At 33.5% G+C, this 19,626-nt stretch overlaps 1 protein-coding gene across 4 annotated transcripts in view; it reads left to right on the forward strand.

The window, feature by feature from the left end:
• NAV3 (neuron navigator 3) overlaps nt 1-19,626 on the forward strand; it is a 302,837-nt gene that overhangs the window by 69,087 nt on the left and 214,124 nt on the right. For 3 of the 4 annotated variants that reach the window (XM_039838902.1, XM_039838904.1, XM_039838903.1), the window contains exons 2-3: nt 12,540-12,657; nt 13,291-13,343. In XM_039838902.1, coding sequence (XP_039694836.1) covers nt 12,540-12,657; nt 13,291-13,343 — 171 coding nt within the window. Of the gene's footprint in view, nt 1-12,539; nt 12,658-12,928; nt 13,132-13,290; nt 13,344-19,626 lie in introns of those variants that run through there. The other variant, XM_039838905.1, reaches the window with a different exon arrangement.

Here is a 19,626-nt window from a genome sequence, read left to right on the forward strand (position 1 = left end):
ACATGGTAAGAACTCAAGGCATTTTATTGTTATTATTACTATCACTTAATTATATATAATCAACACAAACTCACAATAAATATTTGTATAAAGAATACCATGTTAGGATGGACCAAGAGGGTATCGTGCTAAGGGGAGTAGATTAGACAAAGACAAATGCCACACGATTTCACTTGCATGTGATATCTAAAGAACAAAACAAAACAATATCATGCTATGTATTGTACTTAATTTACTCAATTACTTTATCTAACCCAAGCTGTTTTCTTTTGTTTGAAAAAAAAAATGAATTTTGTTTTAAGATGGTCTAATATTGGGCACAAAAGTGAGAAAAATAAATTTAAGAAACACAATAAAAAGCCCCAAAACTAAAATTAAGTCCTAACTAACATTTTACTTATAAATTTCATAAAACAAACACTTTGCATTTTTTTTTGAAACAATTGATTTGATATAGTGGAAATTCAATGTTTTAGAGAAATATTCATTGTGGAACTTAGAACTATCTGAAAGACAAGTACAAATATGTGTGCCTACTGTTATATACCAGTACTCATTTCCTTCTAGCCCAATATTTGCCATCTCTTCCCACTTGATTTATAAGGATAGAGTAAAACGTTAACCGCAGTGTTTGTCACAAAAAGTGAGATATATTTTTAAAAAATTACATTTGAGACACTTCTTGTCTTGAGAAAGAGAAGATTATCAGAGAATAAGGTGGTGTTAATGACTGTTTTGCCTTGTGAATATGGAAAGTAATAGACCTTAAAAGTTAACCATTCAGGTTCTTATGGATTATCTGCCTATGTCCTTGTCAAAAAGAAGAGAATGGAAGGGCTGTAGATATTTCTGAGTAGACAGTCTTGGTTAGAAAAGTGGGTTTCTAATTATCTCATTGTAAGAACATGGAAAGGACACCTATCACCAGGGCTCAACTGCCAGTGAAGAAGCTGAAATTTAAGGCTAGTGGTATTTGAAACTTTTAACAAACTTTTTGAAAGACTTAATCTTAAATTTAGACTAGTTTGAGAAAAGATGTAGATTTTTTTTTTTTTTTTTTTTTTGGTATTTTAGATCTAGTAACTGAGGACTTCAAGACATGTATCTTCAAGACATGGAATTCTATAAGTGTTGGTTTTTTTATATTTTAATTTGGAATTTTAAATATTAATCAGTGTTCTTCTAAGTTCATACCAACTTCAAAATAGTTGATGGAGTCATTGAGAGGAAGATCAAAACTTCATTTTTTCTTATTTTTAAAATTGTCGGAGCATTGTAGCCATGTGGCAACAATGTACTTTATAATCCTGCACCCCAGAAATAGCCATATTTACCTAGTTCTAGACATGGACAGCCTGGAATAATCAACAAATTGCAACTTTTATTAACCCAAGTATATTAGAGCCAAAAAGCAATGCTGTTAAGAGCTGCATCTTTGAAATGACTTGGGAAAGTTTGTTTAACAAGTTTTTTTCCCATAGCTAAATTTCTTTACCTTGGTGTTAACATGAGCCTTCTAATGTGAAAAGATGAAACAGCTACAGAAAACGTAGGGTTGAAGCGACATACTCTTAAAGAAAGCAGTTATTTTATGGGTATATACAGGCAATACAAGTACAAATGGCTTGAAAATTTTTAATGTTATCTTTTTTATTGTTTATACCAACAGAGAAGATAGTGTGGTATTTTTGAAAATGTGTGGGTACTGAAGAGAAAGAGAAGCAATTTTAAACCTGGCTCCGTGACTTGCTATTTATTGACTTGGGGCAAATTCATCAACTGATCTTATCTTCAGTTGTCTTTTATACAAAACGAATATAACAGTGCCACCCATTCCATAGGGTCCTTTGGAGTATAAATGAAATAATACATGTAAAGTGCATGGAAGTAAATAACTTAGTGGGAACTATGGCAGTTAGTGCAAAGCTCTACCTCCGAATCCTTTTGTCAATGAACTTGGAGTGCAAGAGCTTCTGGTCATTTGCTTAAAGGAAGCTACTGCCTCTCTCAGCCCTGAAGAATCCTTAATTCAGCCATTAGTTCCAATTACCTGCTCTCCCTGAAGATGCCAGAATAGCTGCCCTGGGATAATTCTCTGCCTTGGTGTTTTAAAATCTCTGAGCTGTGAACTAGTATTTTGCATTCGATCTCCTAATTTCTTTTCTTGTCACTGGGCCCCCGGTTCTCTTCTAATCCCTTGATCTTTTAGTTATTTATCTACCTCCATTTCTCTAGTTCTGGGAAAATTCTCCATCAGCTTTTATTCTGACTTTTGCAGTTCCCATGTGCCCCCAACCTGTGTTGTCGCCCTACAAAAGTGTTGGTTTCACTTTCTGAACCTGAACTGGTCACTCCAAAGTGTTTTGCCCTTGCAGAAAATGTGCCAGTTTGGGCCCTTGCCTTTGTCCAGCTTCTCTTGTCTCCTTGACTTGTATCCTTCAACCAATGTATGGTCCAAAGCCCCTCTTATTACCTGTGGCTCTCTCTGTTAGAATGATAGATAATAATGAGTATTCATATTATAGATTACAATCCAAAGTCTCACTACATCATTTTTTTCCCCTTGAAGACCAAAAAATTTTAAGTATTCTCTGTAATTTTCCTAGAATACCTGTAAAATAATACTTTGAAATAAATATTAATTACTTAAAAATATCTTACAGAGACTTTTAAGAGAAAATATACATTTAAGCACAGTATATCACTACAGATACTGTTATGCCCTGCATTTGCTTCTAGTATATTTCATGTGCACATCTCAAGATTATTTTATATTCTACTTTTTTTGCATCATACTTTTTTATTTTGCTATACAAGTATTGAAATTTCTCTTTTTCATGGCTATTTAATATTTTATAGGGTGAATAAACCATGTTTAATAATAAGTTTTCTATTATTGAGTATTTATTGCTGATTTTTAAATACCATAATTGATATTATAAATGACCATTTCTTGGTACATAAATACACATAAAAGAGAGAATAAAAGAATGTCACAAGGGTGTATGGCAAGCCTAAAGCCAATCTAAAAAAAGAAAAATACCTTTTCTATTGCTCCAAAATTCTACCAACTAGATTATGATAATTAAGAATTCTGAATTTTATAAACCATTGCTTACATTTTTCATACTTTATGTCATAAAATTTAATTTCAAACACACATGTCACAACTAAAATAGAAGTGAGACACTTACTGGATTTAGAAATTGATCATCTTAAAAAAATAATGTGTTTTACTAAAATATAGCACCACCATTGCCATAGAAACCGTGATAATTTACTGAGTGTACCTAAACCCATATTATCTCTTCTGTAGTTATGTAAAGTAGAACCGTGATTATAACACCTACTCTATTCAACCAAAAAGAATAGTGTGAGGAACAAATGAGATGCCTTTTTGTAAAATGTAGAGCAAAATTAGGACGTTAGATATAGTTAATACTTAGTCCTGTTTTTATTATTGTTTATTGGGGGGAAAAATATCCCAAAATGATATACCAAGTTCCAAGACCTCAGATGTGGAAATTTAACCAACCTATACATACACCCCCACCCCAAGACCAGTAGTAACAAATTCAATGGAACCACTGGGAGTCCAAGCTCAGAGCTTCAGAAGGAAGAGAGTTTCCAGTGATGAAGAGCTCATAATTAGTACTTAAAAATGTATGTTAAATGAATGAATGAAAAGATATCAAGAATGAAAGGAATGTCCTCATTAACGATTGTGGGTACAGGGCAGTGATCTCTGGAAGGGAAACAGGAATATTGAGAATGGACGTTAGACCTGTGTTGAACTAGTAATTAGATTCTCAGACATAGGGGAGTGTTTCCGCAGAAAGCCTTTGCTACAAGGAGAGTGTCTCTGTGATTTTAATCAACATCAGCCTGTAACAAACTCCTAAATTACAGTGGCTCAGCACAGTAGCTGTTTATTTCTCACTCACACAGTCCAAGGTATTTCCTGGTTGTTGGTTGTTGAGCTGGGATGTTCTGTTTATGCAGTCACTCAAAAATTCAGACTGATGAAAGCTCTGCCATTTTCATTACATGACTTCCATGTTCCACCTAGGTATGTATTTCCAGTGCCCTGAGTGCAAAAAGGGTGGTGAATAAGCTATGAAATATTTTTATGGGCCAGGCTTGGAAGTGATGCATATCACTTTAGCTCACATTCTATTGGTGAGAATTAGTCCACGCTTTCCCACCTAAATGCAAGGAAAGGAGATCTGGAAGAGAAGTCCCTTTGTGAGAATCTGCTTGCTATAGGATATTCTATGCTGTGGAACCCTGGTTGAGTCAACTCTTCCTCAAAAGTGAGGAGTAGTTGTGCAATCCATCTATTGTCATTGTACATAGCTAGTGTATATAGACTCTTCCTTGCAATAGACTAGATAATACATAAGATATGAACTGAGAATAAATTCAAGATAAGGATATTTTATGGAAATAAAATAGTTTCTATGTCTCATTAATGCAATTAAAAAACTCCCCAAATAGTTGATCTCAATATACATGTGTAATAGTTATTTGAAATTATTGCATGTTTATATTGAGTAAATTTTTAAAACGTAATTCATAGGTAGCATGTTTTATTGATTACAGTAATGATGGTTTATTTTGCATAACACATCTTGCTTTTGCAAATGTTTTCTATTACAGTTAATCTTCACATTAATCCTGTGAGATAGGCGGGGTAGATAAGAATACAATCCTTGCATTAAAGAGGAGGAAACTCAAGATCTAGTAGTAAGTGATGGGACTGGGAAAGAAGCCCAGAATTTCTGACTCCAGGCTCTGCTTCTGAAACGCTTCAAAAATTTAGCTTTTTTTTTTTCTTAGAGGATTTGGGGATTGGAGAACAATGTCAACTGAGATCAGCCTTCCTTCCTCGTGAGAAGTTTTATTTCCTGAGTCTTCCATGTTAGATGAAAGTTTTACACCATGTTTCACATACCTCTTGAGGAACAAGTACAATCACAGGGATAGGTTTATAAGGAAACAGACTGTAAAATTTGATTTGGAGGCTTTAACTTGAAATATTGGCCAATTTAGAATCTTTGATTTTTATTTGCTACCTTGTGTTTGTATACAAATACAGTATGAAATCATACAGTGAGCACTCTGTATTTTTTTTTCCATATTTACTTTTCCATTTTGCTTAATGTGCAACAATTTATGAGGGATTCAGATGGAATCCTTATTTAGCAATTGGGATACATTTAAAATGGGAGGATTGCCGGGTGAAATTTGAATATTTTTGAAGTAGCTGTTAATATGATGGCTTTTAGTCTTCATGCTTTTTAGTGCTCAAGAGACTTATGTGAGCAGTTTTACTTCACAGTGTGACAAAGCTGCACAATAGCAGCCATTATTGGCTAGTGGTCTTGGAATTATGTGGCTCTAGCCCCTACCCGTGGTGATTTGGAGCTATAGCATGTCACTGGAGAGAAACTACCTACAGGAAGTTGATGAATAATTGTGTCTGATTGGAATATACATTGGATCCATCAAAGTGTCCCTAGCAAACAGCAAACTAGACAACAGATCTCACCATGTCTCATGTATATACATATGTGTGTGTGATTATAATTTGTGATAACTTCAAAAATTTCAAATATTTATAAAAATAAGATATGCTCCAGTGAGGATTGACAAAATCTTCAAAATAGTGTTGTGTTTGCCTAGAGCTCAGGTAATAAAAAGGGAATTAAGATGGTGAGAAAAGAAATATTTTGAAAAGTCTCTTACTTGTCCCAGAACTTTCACTCCTGCTGCTTATTGATGAATGGCTAGATGGGCATATTAGTAGCCCCATGGTGCTGCATTTTTATTTCCATTGTTTTCCACTGCTGATTTTTAGCACAACAGGAAGTATATTTTTTTCTCAGCTTCCAGGTTTTATGCTTTTAGTCTAAGTAAATGTAAACCACTCTGGTTCACCTCTTTTTAAGTAAATAAATAAATAGATAGATAGATAGATAGATAGATAGATAGATAAATGCTTTCCGCTCTTGAAAAAACTTTAAAAGAAATGTCGAACTTTATCACTAATAATCTAAAGGATTTAAAATATAGGAATGAACGTTTTACAAAAAGCATTTACAATCAGTATTTTGTGGGCTCTGTGTTGTTCTTGGTAGCAAGAAAAGTTTAGGAGGTAAAGGTGAATACTACTATATTTAGTGTTTTGTTACAAGACTTTTGTTATCCTTCTCTTATATTGAAACAGCATTCTTTTTACATTGAAATACAGTTTACAGTGTTAGAAATAAAACTACTTTTATTTGTGAACAGCATTTATCTATCCCAGTAGTTCCTATGCATTAGCTAGCATACATCATAATCACTTGGAGGACCTGTTAAAACTCAAACTACTGGCTCCACCTTCAGAGTTTCTGAGTCAGTAGATCTGGGGTGAGGACTGATAATTTGCATTTCGAACAAGTTGGCTCAGAGGGTATTGGTCCAGGGACCATACATTGAGAACTGCTGCTTTATACTAACCATTTTTATCAGTCAGTTCATCACTGCTAATTATTGGTATGTGAGTAGAAAAACCCAGGTCAAAAGCTTAGAAATTCTGAAATGCAGACTTCTACATGTTTATTTTCTCTTAACTTTGTGTTTTGTTAACATTATTTTCTTACACATATTTTCTGCCATATTATTTGGTCTTTGAAGGATGGTTGCTAATATTTACCTTTAATTTATTTACTCTATTTACATCAATTATCAAACTAAGATAAAAAGAAGGTAAAAGAATCTCAAGTATCATGCTTTTTTACCCCCCTAGAAAAATGGGAAAAGGAAAAGTTCTCTGTTTTTCTAAAATACTTTTTGATACAGTTTCATATGCAGATTTTAGCTCATGTTGTCACCTGCATTATTAGAATTTTGCAAGCTGTTAGGATGTATTCCCCATAGAGCATTCTATAGATGCCAGATGTTGCAGCAGTCCAATAAAGGAGTTTTCCCCATATTTTGAGATGGATGTCAGATGCAATGGAAATAATTGCAGGAGGCTGGAATTAGGGAAGGCTCATAAATGGAATATTTCCTTTTGTGTGGGCTAAGAGTACAGATTCTGAGCCAGAAAATTTGGACTCTATGCAGCACTTCTGTTGTGACCCGAGGAAAATACTTCACCTCTCTGTTTCAAGATTCTCACCTCTAAAATGGGATAATCATATTTTCCTCTTACAGAACTTTGAGGATTGAATGAATTACATGATTTATCTTGTTTAAAACACTTTCAACACTATTAGTAGACACTAAATCTTGGATGAAGAATGCTATACAGCCCTTTTGTTCATTCTGCTGGTAGCAGTGAAAATGCAATTGAAGTTAAATGGAATAAAACTGGAATTAGTACCAGAATTGTGCTGTATAATTGTAATATCCAACTCCTTTTTCCAAAATTTACAAAATGTCATATTCTCTGTAGAAAAAAAAGACCATTAATAGGCACAGTGCATTTAAGATAGAGCAGGTGGTTCTTCATTATATACTTAATTTCAGGCAGAGTATTTGATGGATTGTTCACATGGATGATGAAATTGCCCAGGATGATTATAACACTTAAAGTTAGAAAAAAAAATACTGACTCAGGAAATAAAGTATCCAGTACACTTGGAGTGGCAAGAAAGATTAGAGAGTGACGCATATAGCTTCAAATGAATGCTGAGGAGTTTTTAGAAGAGTGTGGGGAATGATGATTTAGACATGGAATTAGGTAGTTAGAATGCCACCTGATAGGTAAGATGGGGGAGAAACTAGACAGTCATCATTTCAGAGAGCACCTTGTGGGGTCTCAAAATCAGCTCATTTGTTCCCTATCTCCTCTACCCTCCCTCCTCAAGGACAAACTATACACCTCATCCTTTTTTAGTGTTACCCATTGTGCCCAGCACAGCACCCACTACTCATTCGGTGTTGGCTGGTTTGATTTGATTATGCTACAGTTTGTATTATAACTTCAGTTATGTTCTTTGTAAAGAAACTACTACAGGTGAAAAAATCAGCACATACTATAGTTAGTACAATAAACCCTATCATTTCCTTTCCCATCAGCTTAGATTTAGGTCTATTTCTGTTCATGCAAAAATGTCCTATTCCCAATATGAAAATAGATATCATTATTTCAACAGATAAGTGCCATTGTAAATGAAAATATCAATATAATTTCAGTTATTAAGTGAAGGGCCACATTCCAAAATTATAAATTTATTCAATCCTTACGATAATCTCATTAGTAGATAATACTAGTATGGCCATTTTTTCAGATGAGAGAAAATAAATATTCAATTAATATCCACATAGATAGTATGTGGCAGAGCAGAAATTCCGAAAGTATAGAATGTTCCTCAGAGAATACATGCTATCACCTAATAGTTCCTAGAATTCATGCTATTATATATGGCATACAAAATATACCATATACTTTTGATTTTTGTTATTTTAATTGCTGTAAATGAATTATGAATACAATTATGCTAGAATTTATAAATAGCCCTTTGGTAAATATAATCTCATTAATTCTTCTGAATTAACTGAAATGTAGTTATTACATGAGGTGACATATTCCTAATATTGCAGTTAAAACAGTTGAGGAAAACTGGCTTCAGAAGTAGAGCCGTAAATTCTGTTTAAAGCTTTGGCCAGAACCTTGATGACTGAAATACTCATTGAATCTGGTAAGGAAAATACCAAACACTAATTTATAATTAATTTGACACTGTTCCCAATTATTTCAACTTCTTCATTAAAAAACTTTTAATTAAGTTTTACCATAATCCTACAAGATACATCGCCACACATTTGTAGCTCATTTAACTAAGGCTAAGAGGTTAAGTACTGTGATTATTTTTTTTGTGGAATTGAACCAAGGACAACTTTGGAATTCAGATCTAAAATCCGGACATGATTTTACCATTTTGTTGTATTTATTTGAACAGATTCAAATGACAGTTGACAAGGTTGTTTGCATCCTCTCAGCAGAATATTACAGTAAATTTATTGATGAATTCTAAATACATTTATATTCTATGTGTCCTTTGCTTTAAGACTCTCATTAAAAACACATCACATATTTCCATTTTTTAATTTATTTTTTATTTTTAAAAGATAGAAAAATATATTTATAATATCTAAAATATACATTTATAAGTTGCTTTGTAATTTTTTATATTTCCTTATGTAGATTATAGCATCCTTGAAAGGCACTGATTTACTTGAAGGGTCTCAGGTGTCATTTACATATGTTTATTAGCAATAATAAGTAAAATAAAGTACATAAGACTTACTTTTTTAATGGAGATTTATTTGAAATTTATTTATGTAGTCTGAATTGATTTCGTGGACTGCAACTAAAGTCAGAGCTACTGTCTGAGCAAAGTTTCCCATGTTAGGGATGCTAGACAAGTCAAAGCTCTTAGGCATGGAATTCCTGGTAAACATTGTTTCATGAGCTAAATCAGAGGTTTTCCCATCCAGGTCTTGAAGCCAACCAGCTGGCTTCACATTGGTTTTCTCACCTAAGTCCCAGGAAGGATTTGGATAGAGGCTAAGGCATCATTGACATGAATTTGGGAATGAAAATAGTCTTGTTTTCATTTTTTAATATATTCCATTGTGTATACATTTAAATAAATCTTTTCTCCATAATTTAATGTCTTCATAAAACCAAATCCATGCAATATGGAGTTTTATGAAGGTGAAATCTCGATGGAGGCATTGTAGATCTGAATGAGAACATGATGGCCTTAAAATTAGATACATTCCTCTGAGTTTGGATGGCGGACAGATCTGTGGTCCCAGTGAATCAGAAGGCATGAGGAGTCAGAGATGTGAGTAGTGTTAGAAGCAAGGAGTGCAATTTCTTCAGTCTCTGCCAATGCTCTCAAATTTTTTGACCTCTGCCAGACTATAACTTTAACAAATATTTGTTGGAAAACCATCATAACAAACAAAACTAGATGTAATAATAATAATAATAATAATAATAATAATAATAGACTTTTTTCAGGGCTTACTGTGACAGGTACTTTATAAGCACTACCTTGTTTAATCTTGACATAATCCTGTAATGTAATTATTACTATTATTATGCATATGAGGAATCTGAGGTTTAGAAAGGATAAGTAACTTGTTCAAGGTCTCAGCACTACTAAGTGGTCTGCTGGCCCTCAAAACCAGGCCCAACTGGCAAGCTGATGCAGCCACTATGGAAAACAGTGTAAAGGTTCCTCAAAAAACTAAGAATTGATCTACCATATGATCCAGCAATCCCTCTACTGAGTATATTTACCCTAAAGACTTGAAAACCCATATTTGAAAAGATATTTGCACACCTATGTTCATAGCAGCATTATTCACAGTGGCCAGGACATAGAAGCAACCCAAGTGTCCTACGATAGATGATTGGCTAAAGAAGCTGTGGTACATATATACAATAGACTATTACTCAGCCATAAGAAGAGATGAAATACTGCCATTTGCGACATGGATGGACCTCGAGATAATCATGCTAAACGAAATAAGCCAGACAGAAAAAGTTGAAAATCACATGATATCACTTATATGTTGGATATAAACCTAAAGGCAACAAATGAACAGGACAAACAAACAGAAACTCATGGACATGGACTATAGACTAGTGGTTACCAGAGGATAGAGGGTGTAGGAAAAGGGGAAGTAAATGAGGTAAAGGGGGGTGGTCAAATATGTGGTGACAGAAAGAAATCTAACTATGGAACGTGAACACACAGTGTAAACATATATATGCCTTACTGTTAAAGTGTACAGCTGAAACTTATTGGATTTCATTAACCAATGTCACTTTCGAGAAACTTAATCACCACTGCGTATGCATTAAGATGCAACTTTTTATTTTCAAAAATAAACACTCTCTTTTTCTTTTATGTTGTATTTTCAAATGTTTGTACTTCAGAGCCATTAAAATATTCAAGCATATAAATATGCAAAGATAGATATATAAGGACATCTCTTACAACTTTAGATATAATGGAAACATGTTTAATTAAATTAAATATCCTTCAACAGGGGGATTAATATTATCTACAATAGAACATCAAAGATAGTGAGATAAATATATATGAAATGGTTTTAAGTGCTTTTAAAATATTCTTACACAATTGAAAAATACACAATGCTATATAAAATTTGAGCCAGGTTTGGTTTAAAATCCTACTGTGTGTATATGTAACGTGGTGTCATGTGGTGAAGTGTAAGAGCATAGAAAAAATTCTAGAACTATTCATACCAAATAATTCAAAAGTGGGTGTGGTGGCAAGTTGTGGGGAGGCTTTCACTTTTGATTTATTTTATTTTATTTTTATAACAAATGTGTATTGGTTTTGTTAGATATAAAAAAGTTTTACAGTTTGCTTGGCATTCAGTGTTCATGACTATAAAATACAATTTACCTTTCCAGTCTAATTTGTCCTATTTTCAGAATCCTGTTTTAACTATAGATTTAACAACTATGTCTTTGATTTCTTATTCTCTCTGCATTTTATACCCTTTGTAGGGAAGGCCCTTCCCTTTCCTTATGTTCAGATTCCACTTTGTTCCCAGTTCTAAGTCCAGTGCCTCTATAACACATTTTTATGCGCATATTTCTCGGTTACTTCCCCTCCTCAATTCTCATTTCAAATTTCACATTCTTCTATTATATTACATATCATAGTCTACCTTGCAAAACCTTACTAATATGTTTATATGAGTCACCATGAAATTGAAGAGTCAAACTTATTTATTTCCTTTCAGTTGGATTATATTTCATTTGTAGGTATACCATAACATTTGAAAAATTAGTTAATATTTTATTTTTATGAAAGTTTTGAAGTTTCAGCTTTTCCTTACATTATAATCTGTTGTCGAAAAGTCACCTTTACTCTGTCAAATTGCCAACCTTCTCAATTCTGTATTGTTGTTTCTATGTAGTAACTGCATTTGCTTTCTATATCTCTTATATAAACACATTTTAAGGGGCTGAAATGGGAGATGACAGTCCAAATAAAATATCTTAGGCCTTTGCAATTATTTCATAAAATGATGCCAAAATATTGTCACATTCTGTGTCACATGTAATAAATTTAATAAAGTCTCAGAGAAACACAAATTTTTATAGTAAGGTTTCCGTATAAATCAGTCCAGGTGGCTTCCTTTTACAAAGATAGGCGAGATTATCTACAGTATGCTAGAACCAGGGGAAAGAGAGTGAAATCCCAAACTGATTTGCAAACAGGAGTCATTCAGGAAGGGAGTTTTGCTGTGTCACAAGCGACTCGTCCCTGGTTTTGAAAGAGAGTGAATCATCTCCCTTTGAAACAAGAGATAAGTGAGGGAAAGAGCTGTTTAAAAATTGTTTTACAACTATTTCCTTTTGAGCTATGACTTCTTAAGCTGGAATGTGATCCAGAATAGCTTCTCTTTGAATCCAACATTTGTCTTACGCATTTTTATTATCTCTCTTTTCCTTCATCACATCTCACTTCTTCCCTCCCTCTGTTAAACAGATTTACACTGACTGGGCCAACCACTACCTAGCAAAATCAGGCCACAAGCGGCTGATCAAGGATTTGCAGCAAGACATTGCAGATGGAGTACTGCTAGCCGAAATCATCCAGATCATTGGTAAGACCTGCTCTCTGAGCAAAACTATGAAATTCTCTGCTCCCACCCCTTTTGGTAAAATACAATTTAAGTCGAATGCATACAAACTTGGTCCATGTGTCTCTGAGATTAATGTAGCTCTCCCGTGATTTTATTAAAAATGTTTATGTGAGAATGTTTCAAAAAGTCATTTTGGCCATACTTTTAAATAGTTAGAACCGTATCTTTACATACACTGAATTGTCAGAAATGAATGCTTCATTAAACCATATGTCTCCCATGTGTGCATTTCATTAGCTGAAGTAACTCATACACTTGGAGATTCCTTGAAACTGTATCCTGATCCAGCAGGGACAATTGTGAAAGGTTTCATGTCAGCAGTCATTTGGCACAGGCAAAAGAATTAGCAGCAACTTCCTTCTCACTCACTTTTTTTTTTAAATTTGCCTGATTTGTGCGTATGGAATTGGCGGCTGCTAACAAGTGTGACCTCTTGTACGTGGCTTGGGAGACAGAGTGTAGCAGCAGCATTTTGCTTGGTGTTTTTTTTGTTGTTGTTTGCTTATTTGATTTTTAGTCTCCTTTTTTGTTTCACTTCATTGCTTAAGCATGTCATTCTTTTTTTCTCTCTTTTATTTTATTTCTTGGCTTTAGCAAATGAAAAAGTTGAAGATATCAATGGATGTCCTAGGAGTCAGTCTCAGATGGTAAGAATCATATTTATTCTAAATATAATGCTTATCTTTACGTCCAGATTTAACTGCATTTGTAAATGGACTAGAAAATTATTTTGCATGACTTCCTGTTTGTTTAAGAAATCATTTGAGCACATTATACGCATTTTGGGGGTACAATTTATGAACCAACTGATCGCATCAGTACAGTTGAATATGTACGACTCCTGGGTAACATACTTCCAGGTGTTTTATTACATCCCTGCCATCTTTTTTATTGTTGTTGTTCTGATGTCTTAATAATTTAACACTGGTCTGGGTGGCAATAAAACCCATTTCCAATTTTAACTGGAGCCTTTTTGTCTGAACAACTGGCTTGAAGAACAGAACTTGCCATGTGCATTTTTAAAATATATAAATAGTATTTGTTCGTAACAAAGTGCAGTGTAAACACATGGATGCCTCAGCACTTTTGGAAACAGCTCTAAAGGCATGCTGCTGGAAGCTCGGTGAGCAGTGACTAATTGTGAGACATGATTCATAGCGTTTTCTGGAAAGTTGTCCATCTAGAGATCTGTCTCTCCTTCTAGTCTTATCTTTACCAACTGGTAAAACTTTAAATCTTATGATAAAGCAATAGATTGATAAACTGCTGAAAGACGAACTCACCCTTTCTTAATTAAATAGACACAACCGAGTTTTATAGGACAACTTAAAACACTAAATGCCTTTTTGAACTTACATCAGCAAATATAATCAGGATGGTAGCTAAAATCCACAATATGAGGCTTCTTCCAAAACTCTTTTGAGCACAGAATAGACATTTTGTATAAACTTAGCGAGTTCTTAATTGTCTGTGACTGGAAGAATAAAAAAATTATGAACTTTTTCAACTTGTTGATCTGCTTGACTCAATGTAAGAAAACTGAAATCAAAATAATAAAAGATTTATTTTTAAAGAGTGATTAGTACATCAGATGTGTGTGTGCATGTATATTTAATAAGGACGTTAAGGACCTATTATAATGTCGTGAACTCTGTGTACCTGTTGTGAAAAAAATCACTGTAAAGAAAAACTCTGTAAAATACTTAAGTTTTAAGGAAAATTCCTTATTTAATAACTCTGGGCACAAGCAGGAATCTACGGAAATTAATTGTAGTTGTTTTCTGAAGTTTTACTGAAAGCAATAATAAAACCTTCAGACCCTGCTACAATAAAAGCATGTGATGCTGGGAAAGATACGTCACCTCTCTGAGCCTCAGCTTTCTCATCTAAAACATGAACCCTAATTAGAATATGATAATGTTATATAAGTATAAACATTCGTTACTTCCTAAGCTGATATGGAAATGCAGAACAGTATTGCTGCAAACTTTGTAAAGAGTTTGAATTAATACCTGTTAAAATATTTTTAGGGCTTTATATTCAAAAGCTTTATAGTTCCTGAATATCATATATTATGTTTCTTAAGCCCAGTGCTGTTGTTCTGCTTTTATAGATATTAAAACTCAACTTCTCTGCTATCGTTACAATTTGATTTGGATTGCGGGGAATCCAAGGAACAGCCAAACTAATTCTTCACAACAGGGGCAAAACAAACCCTCAAAAGTTCATAAATAGGTAGAGATGTAGTTCTTAGATATCTGAAACATCTATACCAAGGATTCTACAAATCTCCACATGAAAAATATCCTCATGAGTATCAGACTGTTAATTTTTTATTACTTCTTACTACTTATTAGCCCCAAAAGGTCATGTAACATCTAGTATGTATGTCATGTTGATATTTCTGCTTCTGGTGAAAATTAATTTAAAAAAATCAAAGCCCGAGAAATGAAAATGCTGTGAAAAAGGTAATTTTTCCAGCCAAAAAGTATTAGTCAGAATCACATTGTATTTTGAGTAAGAGTGAGTGGATCCTAATTTTTTCTGATGTGGTTGAACTTTGATTCATATTGGCATGCATTCGATATGCTGGTTCAGAAGAATGCATATGACTTAAATTTAACTTTTTGGGTTGAATTATTTTTGCCTCCATTCTTAACTGGCATTAGCACTATGTTATTAATGAGTAAAAATTCCAGATTTTAACTGAGACCAGAAAGTAGAAGAAAGAAAATTATGATAGCATGACTAGGCTTATGAATTTCATGTATCTATTCCCAACAGGATATTGCCTGTTTCTTAATTGTATAATAACCGAGAGGTGCTGTGTTAGTAAGAGTGAGTGCTCTTCTTACTCATAGAACTACTTTGACCACATCTTTTTGTATATCCGATCTTTTATGGTCTTTGGCTACTGCTACTACTTCTAGTCACAAATTGTTTTTATTTAAATTTCAGACTTGATAACTCTTATTGGTAATAAAAGCCTTTAAGAATAGAAGTGCTCTTGTGGTATGAATCTACAATATATTGATGGATTTCTGTAACAGCCAGGCAGTTCACATTTAGCTAATGTTAACTGAGCACCTAAGGTGCTGGGTATAGGGACATTTGAAGACCACAGGAACAAATAGCAGCAGTGCTGCATAGGCAAGAACAAAGGCACTATGAAGGCATGAGCTTTCTATGTCCCAGAAACAGACAGAAGACCACTGTGGTTTCAGCGCAATGAGAGGTGTTTGTAGGGGATGGTGGAAGCCTCATCATTTAAGACCAAATGGAGTTTGTATGTTATTTTTTGTTGGTTAGGGAGTATTTGGAAAACTTTTAAGGCTGGGCTATGGCATGAACTGATGTAAATATTACAAAAGGTCACCCTAGATGCCTTCAAGAATTGTAGAATATGTAAGTGTTGGTCTCCAATTGGATATGAGAGATGAAGAGTATAGGGAGTATAAAATGGCCCTTGATTTTTTGGCCCGAATGAGTGTTTACCATTAAACACAATGATTAATATAGAGGGAGAAAACAGGATAAAAGGTCAAGAGGGGAAATGACAAATGCATATTTTGACAAGTAGAGTTTGACATATCCATTGGAAGTACATATTTAACTTCAGGCACTTAAGCATGTGTTTCTGAAGGTCAGAAGTAAGGTATTGATTAGATCATACCTAGTGCGTAGATGACAGTTGAAGCCAGGGACAAGGATGAGAACTCACAGGAGATCCGTGTAAAGTCAGAAGGGAAGGAAGCTGAAGTTTTCACTTTGGTCGACATGGATATGTTTGTGATGAACAGGTGCATAGCAGTCAGAAAAGGGAAAGTGTGGTGAGAGTGAGCCCACCACTGCGAGGGTGGATCAGCAGATGTGGATTGTTAATCCTTAGGGTAGCTATGGCAGCTTAAGCTGTAGTACTTGAACTGACCCAGTGAGATAGGGCAAAGTAAGATAAACATATGTGGCAGATACTGTAAAAGGCTACATAGCCAGCTAGTATTGGGATGAGGAAGTTTGTTCTGGTAATTAGACAGGCATTAATGACCTTTATGTAAACATCTTCTATAGAGTGATCAGGTGTTAAGGAGTAACTGAAGGATGCAGATATCCATTGAGTCTTGAATAATCTTTCTAGGAGCTATCTGTTGAAGAGAAGAATTGAAAACATATAGTTTGAGAGGATTTTTTGCAATGGGGGAAGCAGATAGAGAAGGAGGAAGCAGTAAGGAGAGAGGAGGATCCAGGGGAAGGGAGAGACAAGTGATGATGCCAAATCCCATAACAAGTGGCACAAGAGGAAACGTGAAGTCTGTGTGAAATATTTAATGCTGGAAAAGAATGAGAGTATATTTTCCTTTGTGCCATGTCATAGTGGGATATGATGCATGAAGATGTAGGTATTTTAAAATGTATTACATAGAAATTGAAGGAATTCAAATCAGTATAATAATGACTTCAAATATTAGATAATACTAAGTTGTTTCCATGTGATTCTTTACTGGTTACCTTATAATATAAATAAAAATTCAATTATAGTATCTAATTATAGATAAAGAAAAATACAATAATAACTCTTTCAAATAACATGGACCAGAGTACATATTTAAGGAAAACAAGAACTTGCCCATTCAGCAATTTGTTAACATAATTATTGAGAAATTGTAATTCATATTTATTCTAAGTTTTAAAATCATGGCTGTCTTTAATAAATTTGAGACTAAACTCATCTTGAAAAGCAGAATTTAGCTTGTAAGAGCTTATTCAACACTATATTTAACCTCATCCAATGATGAAGTTACTAATATGGACAGCACCTGTTCAATAATTTCTAGGTGGGTGGTATCAGGATTCAAAATATATGCTGCATGCCATAACTTTGGTGAGATTACATGAGGAAATAAATTTGTAAACTATAAATACTTAGAATGTCCAGAATGCCCAGCAAATTAAAAATAGCAGAAAAAATGCCCAACATTTATTTGAAATGCAGAGGCACAAGTGCAGACTTCTTAGACAAAAATGTAAGACATGTAGGGGAAAATTTGTTTTGAAAATAATTTTTTTATTTTAAAATAGACCATTATATTTTAGGATCTTCACAAATGCTTAGAGGGATTAGGAAATGTAATTATGTGAAATAGTTGCAGACCAAGAATTAGATTATGGGGCATGGCTGAGGATCTGGCAAATGTGGTTCACAGCTTGTCCTTCCTTTTTGCTGCTTGTCCCTTCACCTCACCCTGGGTTGTGACTTCCAGAATAATTACCATTATAGATTTCACAAGCATCTTTATTACATTCCTATAGTTTACAATTATTTAGACAGGGAAACTATTCTTAATAGTAAAAGTATCCTGTGCTTTTATCAGTACTCTGTCCTTTAAAGTTTTAATTCTTTCAGCCATTGCTTATAATTGCTAATCTTTTAAAAGATCTATTATGTAAGATAACAAGATGAGGTTCCTAACCAGACAGGGAAGAGGTAAAATATTGGAATGCTCTTAAAGGTTTAATAAAATCTTATAAATGGTATAATGTAGAATTCTAGCACTATGACTCAGAGGAGTGGAATATTACTAAGTTAGTCCACTCACATGATCTCCTGCCATTTTTGAAACTGTTCATCTTCTGGAATGGCTAGAAAAAGATAGCTTAATGAAGACAAATGCTTTACTACAAATATAGCTCTGATCTCTAACAAAATACTAAATGAAAATCTCTACTTTGTAGTTTTTTTAATGATTTTATTCTTTTCATATCGTTTCAATCTTTGTAAGAATAAGCATAAACTACTAGCATTCGGAAATTTACATTTAAGTTATTCGAGTATCACTGTGATGATTTTTGAAACTGAGTAGCTGAGTATGTCTCTAGAAGTTCTCTGCGTACTAGTAATTTAAAGTTCAAATGAAGCCATTGAAATAACATGGAGACATTAAGAGGAGGAGTGTCATGTCGAAAGGACAATGGTCATTAGAATTCTAATTCTGATTATTGACCCAGGAAAAAGAATTCACTAAAATGCTCAATATCTGCACATTTTTGCAATGAGGAAATTAGATTGATGAACTCTAAAGTCCATTAGAACTCTGACTTGCTGGATTGATTTAACAAAACAATAAAGACCATGGTTTCAGCTCAGTATTCTAAGAGATATATTTGGGTTTTCAATCTTTACAGCTTTTTAAAACTACATTCATAGTAAGATGAGAAAGGTATTTCCCAAAATACGATAAATTGAATTTATAAAGAAAAACAACAGAAACATGGAAATTATATTTTTATAGGAGTTATGTGGTCTGCCATTCAGAAATTAAGTAAATGTTGAAAATGTCAGAATGCTTTTCTGCATTAACTTTATATTATAGAATAAATGGTTTAAATGTTCTTCTTAGAAGTATCATATTTAAATTAGTGTGTGCCTTAGTAGGACAAATAGAAATTGAAGTAAAATAACTAATTTCGGATTGGATTCTAATATTTTACATCTTCCCGTTTGGTTAGGAACCTCATCTTCTTATCTTACATAATATCTTTTAAAAGATTAGCAATTATAAGCAATGGCTGAAAGATTCCATGTACATTTTTTTCTTTCTTTTTGGAGAGAAAATATAATTTTTTCTTTTTTGAAGAAAATATATAACCTGTATGTATGTACATATAATAACCATTGAGAAATGTAGTTAATATTTCTATCATAAATTTGAATATCTACCACTTTCTTAAACATTGAGTATGCTCTTTATCCTGATGTTTTAACTTAAAATGCTATAAATGTTTCTGACTGATAGGTCAGTATCCCAGTAAACAAGAACAACAAAAAAAATACAGTCATATCTCGTATTATGAAACATTTTCTAACAATATTTTTATAATTTTAGTTTTTATTACCATTAGTAATCCAGTTTCTTTAAATAAAAGAACTTACTA

Source organism: Pteropus medius, unplaced genomic scaffold (genome assembly GCF_902729225.1).
Source record: "Pteropus medius unplaced genomic scaffold, Ma_sr-lr_union100, whole genome shotgun sequence".
NCBI lineage: Eukaryota > Metazoa > Chordata > Mammalia > Chiroptera > Pteropodidae > Pteropus > Pteropus medius.